Below are 18,004 nucleotides of genomic sequence, written 5' to 3' on the forward strand. Positions count from 1 at the left end.
CAGGGGTGATGGGTCAAGAAGTCCAGATCATAACCTAATTAAAGTCTCAGTCTGTACATGAAAACTGCAGCTAAAGTGAAAAGGGTTGTTTGAAATACACTGCCATCGAACAGTGCCTAGGTGTGACGCCCTTTGATGCCAATGTGAAGCCCCACAACAGCTGTACTGTATGAGGCGCGGTGATGCGCCGCGGTGATGCACCCTACCTTAGCCAGCGCGTCCTCGTCCATGTGGTTCTTCTGCATGATGTGCTGCAGCGCAAAGTAGATCTTCTCCTGGAGCTTTTGCACCTTCCTGGGTTCCATCAGCCATGGACGGTCTGACAGAGGAACACACAACCATCACATGTCAGTCACTGTGTCTGTCTTACTTATAATAAAGACAGCTTCACTAATGCAGCACATGTCAATCACTGTGTTGACAGCAGCATTCTCCATCCAGGCAGTGCCTCAGTAAGGTCTGCCTGTAGGTGGCAGCAGAAGGTAACTGTGGCTGTGAGTAGTCTGTACTAACCTGTGGAGATGAGCACTGCTGCGGAGAACAGAGCGATCTCCTCCTCAGTGAGCTGCAGAGAGCACAGACTCTTGGCAAAGTCAAACACAGCGTTGACCAGGTCGTCACAGCCTGTGAGAGTTAATAACGAGGCGGTCAAAATAGAATAACATGCTGTAGTCTCATAGTTATGTTGTAGTCTCAGTTCTGCTGTAGTCTCATAGTTATGTTGTAGTCTCATAGTTCTACTGTAGTCTCATAGTTATGTTGTATTCTCATAGTTATGTTGTAGTCTCATAGTTATACTGTAGTCTCATAGTTATACTGTAGTCTCATAGTTATGTTGTAGTCTCATAGTTATGTTGTAGTCTCATAGTTATGTTGTATTCTCATAGTTCTACTGTAGTCTCATAGTTCTACTGTAGTCTCATAGTTATGTTGTAGTCTCATAGTTATGTTGTAGTCTCATAGTTATGTTGTAGTCTCATAGTTATGTTGTATTCTCATAGTTCTACTGTAGTCTCATAGTTATGTTGTAGTCTCATAGTTATGTTGTATTCTCATAGTTCTACTGTAGTCTCATAGTTATGTTGTAGTCTCATAGTTATGTTGTATTCTCATAGTTCTACTGTAGTCTCATAGTTCTACTGTAGTCTCATAGTTATGTTGTAGTCTCATAGTTATGTTGTATTCTCATAGTTCTACTGTAGTCTCATAGTTATGTTGTAGTCTCATAGTTATGTTGTATTCTCATAGTTCTACTGTAGTCTCATAGTTCTGCTGTAGTCTCATAGTTATGTTGTAGTCTCATAGTTCTACTGTAGTCTCATAGTTATGTTGTAGTCTCATAGTTATGTTGTATTCTCATAGTTATGTTGTAGTCTCATAGTTATGTTGTATTCTCATAGTTCTACTGTAGTCTCATAGTTCTACTGTAGTCTCATAGTTATGTTGTAGTCTCATAGTTATGTTGTATTCTCATAGTTCTACTGTACTCTCATAGTTCTACTGTAGTCTCATAGTTATGTTGTAGTCTCATAGTTCTAGTGTAGTTTCATAGTTCTACTATAGTCTCATAGTTATACTATAGTCTCATAGTTATACTGTAGTCTCATAGTTCTACTGTAGTCTCATAGTTATGCTGTAGTCTCATAGTTATGATGTAGTCTCATAGTTATGTTGTTCTTCTCATAGTTCTACTGTAGTCTCATAGTTCTACTGTAGTCTCATAGTTCTACTGTAGTCTCATAGTTCTACTGTAGTCTCATAGTTCTGCTGTAGTCTCAGTTCTGCTGTAGTCTCATAGTTCTACTGTAGTCTCATAGTTATGTTGTATTCTCATAGTTCTACTGTAGTCTCATAGTTCTACTGTAGTCTCATAGTTCTACTGTAGTCTCATAGTTATACTGTACTTTCATAGTTCTACTGTAGTCTCGTAGTTCTGCTGTAGTCTCATAGTTATACTGTAGTCTCAGTTCTGCTGTAGTCTCATAGTTATACTGTAGTCTCAGTTCTGCTGTAGTCTCATAGTTATACTGTAGTCTCAGTTCTGCTGTAGTCTCATAGTTATAATGTAGTCTCAGTTCTGCTGTAGTCTCATAGTTATACTGTAGTCTCATAGTTATGCTGTTCTTCTCATAGTTATGCTGTAGTCTCATAGTTATGCTGTTCTTCTCATAGTTATACTGTAGTCTCATAGTTCTACTGTAGTCTCATAGTTATACTGTAGTCTCATAGTTATGTTGTAGTCTCATAGTTATGTTGTAGACTCATAGTTATGTTGTAGTCTCATAGTTATGTTGTAGTCTCATAGTTATGTTGTAGTCTCATAGTTCTACTGTAGTCTCATAGTTATGTTGTAGTCTCATAGTTATGCTATTCTTCTCATAGTTATACTGTAGTCTCATAGTTCTACTGTAGTCTCATAGTTATGTTGTAGTCTCATAGTTATTCTGTTCTTCTCATAGTTATACTGTAGTCTCATAGTTATACTGTAGTCTCATAGTTATACTGTAGTCTCATAGTTATGTTGTAGTCTCATAGTTCTACTGTAGTCTCATAGTTCTACTGTAGTTTCATAGTTCTACTGTAGTCTCATCGTTCTGCTGTAGTCTCATAGTTATGTTGTATTCTTATAGTTATGTTGTAGTCTCATAGTTATGCTGTTCTTCTCATAGTTCTACTGTAGTCTCATAGTTCTGCTGTAGTCTCATAGTTATGTTGTATTCTTATAGTTATGTTGTAGTCTCATAGTTATGCTGTTCTTCTCATAGTTCTACTGTAGTCTCATAGTTATGCTGTAGTCTCATAGTTCTCCTGTAGTCTCATAGTCATGTTGTAGTCTCATAGTTATGCTGTAGTCTCATAGTTATGTTGTAGTCTCATAGTTATGTTGTAGTCTCATAGTTCTGTTGTAGTCTCATAGTTATGTTGTATTCTCAAAGTTATACTGTAGTCTCATAGTTATGTTGTATTCTCATAGTTCTACTGTAGTCTCATAGTTATGTTGTAGTCTCATAGTTATGTTGTATTCTCATAGTTCTACTGTATTCTCATAGTTCTACTGTAGTCTCATAGTTATACTGTAGTCTCATAGTTATGTTGTAGTCTCATAGTTATGTTGTATTCTCATAGTTCTACTGTAGTCTCATAGTTATACTGTAGTCTCATAGTTATGTTGTAGTCTCATAGTTATGTTGTATTCTCATAGTTCTACTGTAGTCTCATAGTTCTGCTGTAGTCTCATAGTTATGTTGTAGTCTCATAGTTCTACTGTAGTCTCATAGTTATGTTGTAGTCTCATAGTTATGTTGTAGTCTCATAGTTATGTTGTATTCTCATAGTTCTACTGTAGTCTCATAGTTCTACTGTAGTCTCATAGTTATGTTGTAGTCTCATAGTTCTGCTGTAGTCTCATAGTTATGTTGTAGTCTCATAGTTATGTTGTATTCTCATAGTTCTACTGTAGTCACATAGTTCTACTGTAGTCTCATAGTTCTACTGTAGTCTCATAGTTATGTTGTAGTCTCATAGTTATGTTGTAGTCTCATAGTTCTACTGTACTCTCATAGTTCTACTGTAGTCTCATAGTTATGTTGTAGTCTCATAGTTCTACTGTAGTTTCATAGTTCTACTGTAGTTTCATAGTTCTACTGTAGTCTCATAGTTATACTATAGTCTCATAGTTCTACTGTAGTCTCATAGTTATGCTGTAGTCTCATAGTTATGATGTAGTCTCATAGTTATGTTGTTCTTCTCATAGTTCTACTGTAGTCTCATAGTTCTACTGTAGTCTCATAGTTCTGCTGTAGTCTCAGTTCTGCTGTAGTCTCATAGTTCTACTGTAGTCTCATAGTTATGTTGTAGTCTCATAGTTATGTTGTATTCTCATAGTTCTACTGTAGTCTCATAGTTCTACTGTAGTCTCATAGTTCTACTGTAGTCTCATAGTTCTACTGTAGTCTCATAGTTCTACTGTGGTTTCATAGTTCTACTGTAGTTTCATAGTTCTACTGTAGTCTCATAGTTATGCTGTAGTCTCATAGTTATGATGTAGTCTCATAGTTATGTTGTTCTTCTCATAGTTCTACTGTAGTCTCATAGTTCTACTGTAGTCTCATAGTTCTACTGTAGTCTCATAGTTCTACTGTAGTCTCATAGTTCTGCTGTAGTCTCAGTTCTGCTGTAGTCTCATAGTTCTACTGTAGTCTCATAGTTATGTTGTAGTCTCATAGTTATGCTGTAGTCTCATAGTTATACTGTAGTCTCGTAGTTATGCTGTAGTCTCATAGTTATACTGTAATCTCATAGTTATGCTGTTCTTCTCATAGTTATACTGTAGTTTCATAGTTCTACTTTAGTCTCGTAGTTCTGCTGTAGTCTCATAGTTATACTGTAGTCTCAGTTCTGCTGTAGTCTCATAGTTATACTGTAGTCTCAGTTCTGCTGTAGTCTCATAGTTATACTGTAGTCTCAGTTCTGCTGTAGTCTCATAGTTATACTGTAGTCTCAGTTCTGCTGTAGTCTCATAGTTATACTGTAGTCTCAGTTCTGCTGTAGTCTCATAGTTATACTGTAGTCTCATAGTTATGCTGTTCTTCTCATAGTTATGCTGTAGTCTCATAGTTATGCTGTTCTTCTCATAGTTATACTGTAGTCTCATAATTCTACTGTAGTCTCATAGTTCTACTGTAGTCTCATAGTTCTACTGTAGTCTCATAGTTATACTGTAGTCTCATAGTTATGTTGTAGTCTCATAGTTATGTTGTAGTCTCATAGTTATGTTGTAGTCTCATAGTTATGTTGTAGTCTCATAGTTCTACTGTAGTCTCATAGTTATGTTGTAGTCTCATAGTTATGCTGTTCTTCTCATAGTTATACTGTAGTCTCATAGTTATACTGTAGTCTCATAGTTATGTTGTAGTCTCATAGTTCTACTGTAGTCTCATAGTTATGTTGTAGTCTCATAGTTATGCTGTTCTTCTCATAGTTATACTGTAGTCTCATAGTTATACTGTAGTCTCATAGTTATGTTGTAGTCTCATAGTTCTACTGTAGTCTCATAGTTCTACTGTAGTCTCATAGTTCTACTGTAGTTTCATAGTTCTACTGTAGTCTCATAGTTCTGCTGTAGTCTCATAGTTATGTTGTATTCTTATAGTTATGCTGTTCTTCTCATAGTTCTACTGTAGTCTCATAGTTCTGCTGTAGTCTCATAGTTCTCCTGTAGTCTCATAGTTATGTTGTAGTCTCATAGTTATGTTGTAGTCTCATAGTTATGTTGTAGTCTCATAGTTATGTTGTAGTCTCATAGTTCTGTTGTAGTCTCATAGTTATGTTGTAGTCTCATAGTTATGCTGTTCTTCTCATAGTTCTCCTGTAGTCTCATAGTTCTCCTGTAGTCTCATAGTTATACTGTAGTCTCATAGTTATGTTGTAGTCTCATAGTTATACTGTAGTCTCATAGTTATACTGTAGTCTCATAGTTATACTGTAGTCTCATAGTTCTACTGTAGTCTCATAGTTCTACTGTAGTCTCATAGTTCTACTGTAGTCTCATAGTTCTACTGTAGTCTTATAGTTCTACTGTAGTCTCATAGTTCTACTGTAGTCTCATAGTTCTACTGTAGTCTCATAGTTCTACTGTAGTCTCATAGTTCTACTGTAGTCTCATAGTTCTGCTGTAGTCTCATAGTTATACTGTAGTCTCATAGTTCTGCTGTAGTCTCATAGTTCTGCTGTAGTCTTATTGTTATGTTGTAGTCTCATAGTTATGTTGTAGTCTCATAGTTCTACTGTAGTCTCATAGTTCTACTGTAGTCTCATAGTTCTACTGTAGTCTCATAGTTCTACTGTAGTCTCACGTAAAATAAGAATACAGCGAACAGAGAAACACTCATACAAACCCGATGCCTACTGCAGTATTCACTGAAGTGTTTTCTCATACTACTACAGTTGTGTATGCAATTCTGTTACTTCTATGAATGTAATATGTAACAAATCAGATTTCAGTGTCGGGTCAGAGACTACCGAATATCTTGTCCAGAGCATTATGGGTACTGTAGTACATCATGCTACTTAGATGGCCGTAGATGGAGGCGGTGCAGTATCGCTAGCAGCAGTGCCTTACCTAGTGCTTTGAACATCTGCATGCCCCCGTACTTCCCCTCAAACAGCACTGTGTTGTTGAGAGGGTTAAACGCCCGACACATTCTAACCAGGACCACCTCCAGACAACCTAGAGAGAGACAGAGAAAGATGTCTTTTTGCAAATCTAATACCTTTTCCCACGTTGATATAATATCGTCTTGTCACCATTTGTTGTATGTTTTTGTTGAAAGGAGGAAACCAGGAGACTGTTTCCTCCAATGGGCAAGCAGGGTGAGGTCACCTGACTTGAGCAGGAGGATCTGGTCGTTCTGGCAAAGCTCCATGAAGCCTGAGATGCGCTTGGCAAACTCCACCACATACTGGATGGAATGGGTGATCTGGATGGCACACTGCTGCCACAACACGTCTCGCGTCTGCAAAGAAACACACACTTTGATAAGTTTTTATTTTTATTTCAATTTTATTTAACCAGGTAGGCCAGTTGAGAACAAGTTCTCATTTACAACTGCGACCTGGCCAAGATAAAGCAAAGCAGTGCGACACAAACAACAACACAGAGTTACACATGGAATAAACAAACGTACAGTCAATAACACAATAGAAAAATCTGTATACAGTGTGTGCAAATGAGGTAAGGAGGTAGGGACATCTCCAGAGACAAATCAACACGTGTGTTATGACAGCTGTGTACATATCATAAACACAATTTTGAAACACTACTATAGCACTTGTGCAAATAGAAACAGTATTTCACCCACATGTTCATGCCACAGTACTGTGCACACAACAAGACATGCAGAAGCGTTGTATTTGGGTCATCCCTTTGTGCTGTTCAATGAAGTACACTACAAAGACAGGAATTTTTATCAAATGAATACTTGTAAAATAGTCAGCTCCATCGCCACTCGGAATATCCAAAGTACAATATCAGCAAATTGTCTTTGTGTGTTCTATAGTTTCTAGCTGTAAAATGAATCTCCATGGATAATATTTCAAAGGGTTCTTCTGTAATGACCCATAATCCATTTGACACAGAGGAATGAGAAAGGTCACAGTGGTAAAGGAACTACTGCTCTGTTACATAGACACCCACACCCCCCCCCCACACACACACACACACATACACACAGGCACAGATGAGGAGTGAGAGAGAGAAACAGAAGAAGGAGAAATGAGCAGAGAAAGAGAACTTGAGAAAGAAAAGAGAAAGTGGGAGGTGAGATACTAAAAAAAAGAGATTTAAATAGTGAATATAGGGGAGGAAAAAGAGATTTAAATAGTGAATATAGGGGAGGGAAAAAAAATGTAAATAGTGAATATAGGAGAGGAAAAATACATTTAAATAGTGAATATAGGAGAGGAAAAAGACATTTAAATAGTGAATATAGGAGAGGAAAAAGATATTTAAATAGTGAATATAGGGGAGGAAAAAGACATTTAAATAGTCAATATAGGGAAGGAAAAAGACATTTAAATAGTGAATATAGGGAAGGAAAAATACATTTAAATTATGAATATAGGAGAGGAAAGATACATTTTAATAGTGAATATAGGGTAGGAAAGATACATTTTAATAGTGAATATAGGGGAGGGGAAAAAATTTTAAATAGTGAATATAGGAGAGGAAAAAGACATTTAAATAGTGAATATAGGGGATGAAAAAGACATTTAAATAGTGAATATAGGGTAGGAAAGAGACATTTAAATAGTGAATATAGGAGAGGGGCGAGATTTAAATAGTGAATATAGGAGAGGGACGAGATTTAAATAGTGAATATATGGTAGGAAAGAGACATTTAAATAGTGAATATAGGAGAGGGAAGAGATTTAAATAGTGAATATAGGGGAGGAAAGAGACATTTAAGTAGTGAATATAGGAGAGGTACGAGATTTAAATAGTGAATATATGGAAGGAAAGAGACATTTAAATAGTGAATATAGGAGAGGGAAGAGATTTAAATAGTGAATATAGGGGAGGAAAGAGACATTTAAATAGTGACTATAGGAGAGGAAAGAGACATTTAAATAGTGAATATAGGGTAGGAAAGAGACATTTAAATAGTGAATATAGGGGAGGAAAGAGACATTTCAATTGTGAATATAGGAGAGGAAAGAGACATTTAAATAGTGAATATAGGGTAGGAAAGAGACATTTAAATAGTGAATATAGGAGAGGAAAGAGACATTTAAATAGTGACTATAGGAGAGGAAAGAGACATTTAAATAGTGAATAAAGGGGAGGAAAGAGACATTGGATGAAAAGTTTTTTTGTGTTTTTTTTTGCAGACACTCTTATCCAAATGACTTAAAAAGTGCATACATTTAAAAATATATATATATTTATACTAGAGTTGGGGGGTGTATAGGGGAGGAAAGAGACATTGGATGACAATGGAGTTGAGGGGGTGTATAGGGGAGGAAAGAGACATTGGATGACAATGGAGTTGGAGGGTGTATAGATGAGGAAAGAGGCATTGGATGACAATGGAGTTGGAGGGGGTGTATAGGGGAGGAAAGAGATATTGGATGACAATGGAGTTGGAGGGGGTGTATAGGGGAGGAAAGAGATATTGGATGACAATGGAGTTGAGGGGGTGTATAGGGGAGGAAAGAGATATTGGATGACAATGGAGTTGAGGGGGTGTATAGGGGAGGAAAGAGATATTGGATGACAATGGAGTTGAGGGGGTGTATAGGGGAGGAAAGAGATATTGGATGACAATGGAGTTGAGGGGGTGTATAGGGGAGGAAAGAGATATTGGATGACAATGGAGTTGGAGGGGGTGTATAGGGGAGGAAAGAGATATTGGATGACAATGGAGTTGAGGGGGTGTATAGGGGAGGAAAGAGACATTGGATGACAATGGAGTTGGGGGGGTGCTCAGAGGTTGTAGGTAAGTGAGCAGTGCAAAGTCAGCTGGTCACAAGGAACACACAGACACACACAGACACACACACTGGTCACAAGGAACACACAGACACACACTGGTCACAAGGAACACACAGACACACACTGGTCACAAGGAACACACAGACACACACTGGTCACAAGGAACACACAGACACACACTGGTCACAAAGAACACACAGACACACACTGGTCACAAGGAACACACAGACACACACTGGTCACACACTCACTTTGCTCTGGTACATCTTGATGTCATCGTAGGAGTGTGTTTGCCAGGCCAGTTGCTGCAGCTCATCTGCTGTGTACTGACAGGTCTCCAGGTGAGACTTTATAATGTTCTGGGCGATACGATCTATGGAGGGAGAGGACAGAGAAGAGACAGTCAGACACACACTTTGATCAACATTTCGAGCAAAATGGTAGCTTACCATTCATTGTCTATGGGAGCGTGAAACTGATGAACCGATCATAAGTTTAGTGAAAATTATTGCAACTTTATTTAGCTTTGTTCAACCGCCCAAAGTTTCAGTCTTCACTCAACTTTGTATGTGGTCTCGTCCACCAGGCTTTGAGACGAGGTTGCTTTTTATGTAGCATCATTTTCATCTGTATTGTAGAAATGTTATTTGTTTTTGTCTGAATGTTGGCGCTAATTGAAACGGGGTATAGAAAACAGCAGAACCGATGTTTACAAGAATCAGGGAATGTATTGTATACCTTCATCCGAGTAGATGTGTGACAACTCAAATATGGAGTACACTAGTAAAACTGTGTTACACTAAATTGACATTACAGCCTTAGGAAGGTAGGCCACACTCTCAATGGGGGTTTCTTGAATTGATGGGCTAAGCTTAAATATGACGCATGGACAGCTCTTTCTCTCTCTCGCTCTCTTTCTCTCTCTTTCTCTCTTCCTCCCTCCCTCTCTCTCTCTTCCTCCCTCCCTCTCTCTCTTTCTCTCTCTCTATCGCTCTCTCTCTTCTTCCCACCCTCTCTCTTTCTCTCTCTCTCTTCCTCCCTCTCTCCCTAAGCCTGTTTGATCTCCTGTCCCACACACAGCTTATCACACTGACTCACACTCCTTTAGCCTTACCGTGACACCCTCCTATTCAAATCATCAATTAAGGCCTGGTATCTTCCTGCACTATGCAACACTCACTCAGAGACGTCATCATGCATATTTTCGAGGGGGCATTGACGGCCAAATTTGATATCTTTGAATGAACTTAACCTTAACCCTTAGTTACCTAGCTCTCCCATGCTGACATTGCTGTGCGCCAGCTGACTGTCCTGGTAGGTGCTATAGTTGAACAGGTTAGCCACAGGGGTCAGGTCGTACACCGGCTCCTGCTTGATGTGCTTTATGCCCGCCAAGTCCAGGCCCGACTGGTCCGGGGAGGGCTGGGTGGAGTCCATGCCATGGTAGTAGCCACCTGTGGCACCACCGTTCACCTGGCCCTTGGGGAGCTCGATGACGTGGCCGTTGGCGTAGGTGCCTCCGATCTCGTGGTTGAGGGTGCTGAGGCCATTGGTCAGGCTGGAGGAGTAGACGCGCGCCAGGGCCTCTGCCTCACACGTCTGCTGCTGCCGCTCATTCAGGATCCGCTGCTGGTGCTTCTGTACCTCGGCGTACAGGCTGTCACGCTGCTTCTTGGACATGCGGCCAAACTTCACCGCTACGCACAGAGAGGGAGGGAGAGAGAGTAGGATGGAGGGAGAGAGAGTAGGATGGAGGGAGGGAGGGAGAGTAGGAGGGAGGGAGGGAGAGTAGGAGGGAGGGAGGGAGGGAGGGAGAGTAGGAGGGAGGGAGAGGGAGAGTGGGAGGGAGAGGGAGGGAGGTTGTTTATTAGTCACATTGTGTTTATTTTCTCTCAGCTAAAGGTGACAATCTTTATTTCATAAAAAAAATACTTTTACACCTTTTTCTCCCTAATTTGGTATCCAATTGGTAGTTAGTCTTGTCTCATGGCTGCAACTCCCGTACGGACTAGGGAGAGGCGAAGGCCGAGAGCCGTGCGTCCTCTGAAACACACCCCAACCAAGCTGCACTGCTTCTTGACACAATGCCCACTTAACTCGGAAGCCAGCCGCACCAATGTGTAAGAGGAAACACCGTACATCTGACAACCGTGTCAGTGTGCACTGCGCCCGGCCTGCAACAGGAGTCGCTAGTGTGCGATGGGACAAGGACATCCCTGCCGGCCAAACCTCCCCTAACCCAGACGACGCTGGGCCAATAGTGCACCGACCCATAGGTCTCCCGGTCGCGGCCGGCTGCGACAGAGCCTGGACTCGAACCCAGAATCTCTAGTGGCACAGCTAGCACTGCTATGCAGTGCCTTAGACCACTGCGCTACTCGGGAGTAGGTGACAATCTTAAGTAGGTAAGAGTCTACACGTGTGTTTGTGTGTAAGCGGTCTCACCATCTCTGGACATTCCGAGTGCAAGACACTTCTGTAAGCGGCAGTGCTGGCAGCGGTTTCGGTTTGTCCTGTCGATCAGACAGTTCCTCTGGCGAGGGCATGAGTATGCAGCATTGTTCTGCTGACTTCGCCTGAAGAACCCCTACAGGACAACCACAAACAGCAGTCAGTTAACGGTCAGTCTAGGATTTGGAAAATAAGGAAAAGAAAAGAGTTGACGGAGAGTAGAACGCAGACACTGGAATAAAAATGAAGATATGAAACAGAAATGACAGGAGAATGATGGGGATAGAGTCAGACAGAGAGAACAACAGAGCTGTGTGGAGAACTCACTTTGCAGCCCTCACACGTGATGACTCCATAGTGGATTCCTGATGACTTGTCTCCACAGATTTTGCACGGTATAACTTCGATTTGGGCTGTGGACAGAGAGATGGGAGGGGGAAGGCACACACACACCTGGGTTACATAACCGTTTCATTGTGTCACACACACTTGCCTGTACTGTACCAGTATTAATGGCCACTCAACGTTCCCCCGACTGTCAGGGGGCTCATTAGGGTGTGTGCGTGGTTGTCTCTGTGTGTGTTTCTATCACACGACCCAGTGAGAGGGAACAGTGCTCCCAATCAGAAGGAACCTCTCCAGTCAACAGGACTCTGTGACAACCTGTTCATTTTAGCAGTGTTTTATGGTGTGGTAATGTCTGGTGACAGACATTTTGTCATGAGGATGAGCAGGGGTCCTTAGATCTGGTCCCTGGATTGTAGGGGGGTTACATCACCAAAGTATCTTCTTTTATTCACTCACTCACTCACTCACTCACTCACTCACTCACTCATAGTGTACATGTAGTGTACTATAGGACTGAACTGTGTACTGTAGGTCTGAAATCAGCACACACTGAAACCTTCAGGAGCGTCCTGTGACCACAGTAACCAGTGTGGCCACGTAGTTTGAGGTGGAGAAGGATAGTGACAGATAGAGAGATAGCTAGAGAGAAATTATAGATATATAGAGAGAGAGATCGATGGCACATATCTGCTGAGAATGCACACTCACTATAAGGAGATTAGACACGCAATCTAATCCTACATTATTTCCTTCCTCACACGCTGTTTCCCTGCGCTGCACACTGGCTGGCTAATCCAAAGCAGTAGGACCCTAATAACCTCTCTGCACCTGCAACTGCACTATTCTCACAGAAATCAGGTAAAATAGCTACAAACAGACACAAAAAAATCATCCTATTTTCGGTTTGTGAAATAATAATAATATTCCACAAATCTACAATAATCAATTCTTCAGATTTTGCCAGAAACATATAAAACAGAAATGACACATAACTTTGGTGACCCTGAGTATAGTCCCCCCAACAACAAAAAAAGGGACCGAAAACGGAGTTATGTTCATAAGGAACCAAACAGACTGAAAAAGGGCGGGACTACCTGGATTTGTCCAATAAGGAACATACGTTTTTGTTTTACATGTGCCCTATGAACACGACCAAGGATCCATTCCTGAGCTGTAGAGCAATAACAGAAAAGCTGCAAAGTACACAGAGAAATGACTGTAAGGGTTAATCTTCTAACGCTCTAACCTAAGCTTCTGATATTAATGTAGTAATTTAGGGTAAAAGGCAATGTCCAAAAGTATGTCTTACCTACGACATCCGTTTTCATTTTCGGTGGAGACAAACACGCATAAATAGATGTACACACACCGTTCTGTGTTGCAGCTGCAATAGGATGACAGGTGTTTCAATGTGTGTGCTAATGAATGTGTCCATAGGTATGTCTTATGTGTCTGATTGGTTTACGGCTAGGACTTAATTGGTCTGATCAGCAGTGTTTATGAAGTGTGTGTGTATGTGGTTTGTATGTGATCTGTGTATGCAGTGTCATAATGGGATTAGCAAAGGAAGATGATGACTACTCGGGAGTTGCGTCTGCTGTCTAAGCTGTATGGGGCTGTCTTGTACCTCTTTACCCAAGAAGGGACGTCCCACTCACCCCTCAAAGCCTGAGCCAGAGAGGGTCTAACTTGGGGGCTTAATGACCATGACCTCTGTGACCCCTGAGCCCCAGACCATGTGCTGACTTAAGGTCAGTTTGATCCTGACCCGACCCAGGACACTATACTAGACAGACGGACGGACGTACTGACTGACTCATGATGAGCAAGACAGACAGAAATGTAAAGATTAAAGATAAGAATGTCCTAGTTTAAATCAAATTTTATTTGTCACATGCGCCGAATACCTGAAAGTGAAATGCTTACTTACAAGCCCTTAACCAACAATGCAGTAATAAGAAAATCCCTAAAAAGTAAGAGATAAGAATAACAAATCATTAAAGAGCAGCAGTGAATAACAATAGCGGGGCTATATACAGGGGGTACCGGTACAGAGTCAATGTGTCAATGTGCGGGGGGCACTGGTGTTGAGGTAATTATGTACATGTAGGTAGAGTTATTAAAGTGGCTATGCATAGATAATATCAGAGAGTAGCAGCAGCGTGGGGGGGGGGGGGGGGGTCAATGGAAATAGTCTGGGTAGCAATTTGATTAGCTGTTCAGGAGTCTTATGGCTTGGGGATAGAAGCTGTTTAGAAGCCTCTTGGACCTAGACTTGGCGCTCCAGGACCACTTGCCGTGCGGGAGCAGAGAGAACAGTCTATGACTAGGGTGGCTGGAGTCTTTGACCATTTTTAGGGCCTTCCTCTGACACCGTCTGGTATAGAGGTCCTGGATGGCAGGAAGCTTGGCCCCGGTGATGTACTGGGCCGTACGCACTACCCTTCACGACTGTCTTGGTGGGTTTGGACCATGTTAGTTTGAGGGTGATGTGGACACCAAGGAACTTGAAGCTCTCAACCTGCTCCACTACAGCCCTGTCGATGAGAATGGGTGTGTGCTCGGTCCTCCTTTTCCTGTAGTCCACAATCATCTCCTTTGTCTTGATCACGTTGAGGGAGAGGTTGTTGTCCTTGCACCACACGGTCAGGTCTCTGACTTCCCCATAGGCTGTCTCATCGTTGTCGGTGATCAGGCCTACCACTGTTGTGTCATCGGCAAACTTAATGATGGTGTTGGAGTTGTGCCTGGCCGTGCAGTCATAAGTGAACAGGGAGTACAGGAGGGGACTGAGCATGCACCCCTGAGGGTCCCCTGTTTTGAGGATCAGCGTGGTGAATGTGTTGTTACCTACCCTTACCACCTGGGGGTGGCACGTCAGAAAGTCCAGGATCCAGATGCAGATGGATGTGTTTAGTCCCAGGGTCCTTAGCTTAGTGATGAGCTTTGAGGGCACTATGGTGTTGAACGCTGAGCTGTAGTCAATGAATAGCATTCTCACATAGGTGTTCCTTTTGTCCAGGTGTGAAAGGGCAGTGTGGAGTGCAATAGAGATTACATCATCTGTAGATCTTTTGGTGCGGTATGCAAATTGAAGTGGGTCTAGGGTTTTTGAGATAATGGGGTTGATGTGAGCCATGACCAGCCTTTCAAAGCATTTCATCGATACAGATGTGAGTGCTATGGGTCGATAGTCATTTAGGCAGGTTACCTTAGTGTTCTTGAGCTCAGGGACTATGGTGGTCTGCTTGAAACATGAAGGTATTACAGACTCAGTCAGGGAGAGGTTGAAAATGTGAGTGAAGACACTTACCAGTTGGTCAGCGCATGTTCGCAGTACACGTCCTGGTAATCCATCTGGCCCAGCGGCCTTGTGAATATTGACCTGTTTAAAGGTCTTACTCACATCGGTTGCGGAGAGCGTGATCACACAGTCGTCCGGAACAGCTGATGCTCTCATGCATGTTTCAGTGTTACTTGCCTCGAAGTTAGAATATAAGTTATTTAGCTCGTCTGGTAGGCTCATGTCACTGGGCAGCTCTCAGCTGTGCTTCCCTTTGTAGTCTGCAATAGTTTGCAAGCCCTACCACATCCGACGATCGTTGTAGTCAATGCCATCGGAAGAATCCCGGAACATTTTCCAGTCTGTGCTAGCAAAACAGTTCTGTAGTTTAGCATCTGCTTTATCTGACAACTTTTTTATAGACCGAGTCACTGGTGTTTCCTGCTTTAATTTTAGCTTGTAAGCAGGAATCAGAAGGATAGAGTTATGGTCAGATTTGCCAAATGGAGGGCGAGGGAGAGCTTTGTATGCGTCTCTGTGTGTGGAGTAAAGGTAGTCTAGAATTGTTTCCCTCTGGTTGCACATTTAACATGCTGATAGAAATTAGGTAAAACTGATTTAAGTTTCCCTGCATTAAAGTCCCCGACCACTAGGAGCGCCACCTCTGGATGAATGTTTTCCTGTTTGCTTATGGCGGAATACAGCTAATTGAGTGTGGTTTTAGTGCCAGCCATGGCCTGTGGTGGTATGTAAACAGCTACGAAAAATACAGATGAAAACTCTCTAGGTAGATAATGTGGTCTTTAGCTTATCATGAGATACTCTACCTCAGGCGAGCAAAACCCTGAGACTTCCTTAGATATCGTGCACCAGCTATTGTGTACAAATATGCATAGGCCCCCGACCCGTGTCTTACCAGAGGCTGCTGTTCTGTCCTGCCGATAGAGTGTATATCCCGCCAGCTGTATGTTCTTAATGTCGTCGTTCAGCCATGACTCAGGGAAACATACGTTTTTTTTTTTTGTCCTGTTGGTAGGATATACGTGCTTTCAGTTCGTCCCATTTGTTTTCCAGCGATTGAACGTTAGCTAGCAGAACGGAAGGGGTTAATACGAAAAAAATAAAAATAAATAAAGACTGATAAGGGATACGAGAAGGTCGTCTTCGAGACCTGAAAACCCTTAGCAGTCAGAACAGACAGGACAGATTATACTTACTGACCCTCTTCAAACCCCCATTCATATCCTCTTCTACCTATTATTTTCTCTAATGAATCTACAAGCTCTATGTATTGTCTACCCATTGTGAATGAGAATTATCAATTTAGAGCACTAGCTTGACAAAGTTAGCTGCTAAATTGCCCATACCGCACCCCATAGAAACCACCACAAGCATCTCTTTCAGGCTCAACATTAATGAACAGATAGCACATTAATGAACAGATAGCACATTAATGAAAGCACAACCAACAATTATTGAGCATGATCTCTCTGTGTGCGAGCGTGTGTTAAGTTTCAAGTTTCAATGTATATGTTTGATAGCTGCTGTGTGTGGACTCGGACTGTGAGTGTAATGAAGTTAGTACTCTCTGGATTCATTCTAGAGGTGACCCAGTTCCTGGCCAGCGCCAAACTGGGTCAGAGCAGCACAGCGCAGCGGGATGGACTGGGCCGGACTGGGGAGGAAAACAGACACATACACACACTGAGTGCTACAGTGAAGATGTCAATGGAAGCGGCGTCTAACGGTATATTTATAGTGAGAACAGGTCAGTTGTGCTGCAGAACATGAAGGTAATAAACAGAGACCGAATATAACCAGTAAACAAACACAGAACAAAACTCTGTGTGTTTGTGTGTGTGTGCGTGCGTGTGTTTGTTTATATGTGTGTGTATTCCACCACTCTCATTTAGTGCCATGTACAACCTTGTTCTGCTATACATCCCAGAATGTCTCTTTGTAGATCCTTTAAGAACAACTTGTACTTGTACTTCAAGGATGAACATGTTCAAAAGGGATTTATCAACTGACCAGTCTAAAGTTTATAATAACGGCTTGAGGGGTGTGTGGACCGACAAAGATTATAATCCAACTGTTTTGTTTGTGTTTCTGTGTTCGTCTGTGTGTGTGTGTAGACATCTGTGTTGTTATGTGTGTGTGTCTGTGTGTGTTTCAGAATGTGTGTGCATGTGTTAGAGTGTGTTTCAGATTGTGTGTGTGTGTGATTCAGTGGGTGTGATAGTGTGTTTCAGAATGTGTGGGTGTGTTTTCAAAGTGTGTGTGCATAGCCATCGGGCCTGTCAGGTGGAATAAGGAGCCAGTCATGACAGTTTGGCTGTTGCTAAGGCGACCACTCACTCGCTCGTGTCGTCTGGCTGTCAGAGCAATGATTCGCTGAGCAGTCACACACATGCCTACAGGAAGTGATATCACCAAACTCTGGAGATTGTCTTGCTTACTATCACATTCGAAGTAGGATCCTTCTTACTGCCTCCTCTCACTTGGTGTTGGTGCCAACACTATGGTCATACTTTACACCAAGTGGCTCTAGAACTGTCTATTTACATAGTAGTCACACAGACAGGTACATTGTGAATAGAGTTCAGTTACAACTGTATATGGAACACCTGTGCTTCAGGAGATTATTCAGGATTCTGCAAAGTTTAGAACAGATAGATAGCAGATAGAGAGCTGCAGATAGTGTCGTGTATAGAACTACATTAATGATTCCTAAGCCCTTAACTGGCTGGATGTGTGGGTGTGGCTGCCCTCTTACTGGCTGGCTGTATGGGTGTGGCTGCCCTCTAACTGGCTGGCTGTGTGGGTGTGGCTGCCCTCTGACTTGCTGGCTGTGTGGGTGAGGGCTAGGCCCTGACTGGCTGGCTGTGTGGGTGTGGCTGCCCTCTGACTTGCTGGCTGTGTGGGTGAGG

At 41.9% G+C, this 18,004-nt stretch overlaps 1 protein-coding gene across 1 annotated transcript in view; it reads right to left on the bottom strand.

The window, feature by feature from the left end:
* LOC129853226 (nuclear receptor ROR-beta-like) overlaps positions 1–18,004 on the bottom strand; it is a 38,423-nt gene that overhangs the window by 4,670 nt on the left and 15,749 nt on the right. Inside the window, exons 2-9 of the mRNA XM_055919030.1 lie at positions 11,771–11,856; positions 11,438–11,579; positions 10,261–10,689; positions 9,244–9,365; positions 6,383–6,515; positions 6,122–6,229; positions 514–624; positions 207–319 (exon numbers count right to left, since the gene is read on the bottom strand). Of these exons, the coding sequence (XP_055775005.1) occupies positions 207–319; positions 514–624; positions 6,122–6,229; positions 6,383–6,515; positions 9,244–9,365; positions 10,261–10,689; positions 11,438–11,579; positions 11,771–11,856 (1,244 nt within the window). The remainder of the gene's footprint in view (positions 1–206; positions 320–513; positions 625–6,121; positions 6,230–6,382; positions 6,516–9,243; positions 9,366–10,260; positions 10,690–11,437; positions 11,580–11,770; positions 11,857–18,004) is intronic.

This window comes from Salvelinus fontinalis, chromosome 4 (genome assembly GCF_029448725.1).
Source record: "Salvelinus fontinalis isolate EN_2023a chromosome 4, ASM2944872v1, whole genome shotgun sequence".
Lineage (NCBI taxonomy): Eukaryota > Metazoa > Chordata > Actinopteri > Salmoniformes > Salmonidae > Salvelinus > Salvelinus fontinalis.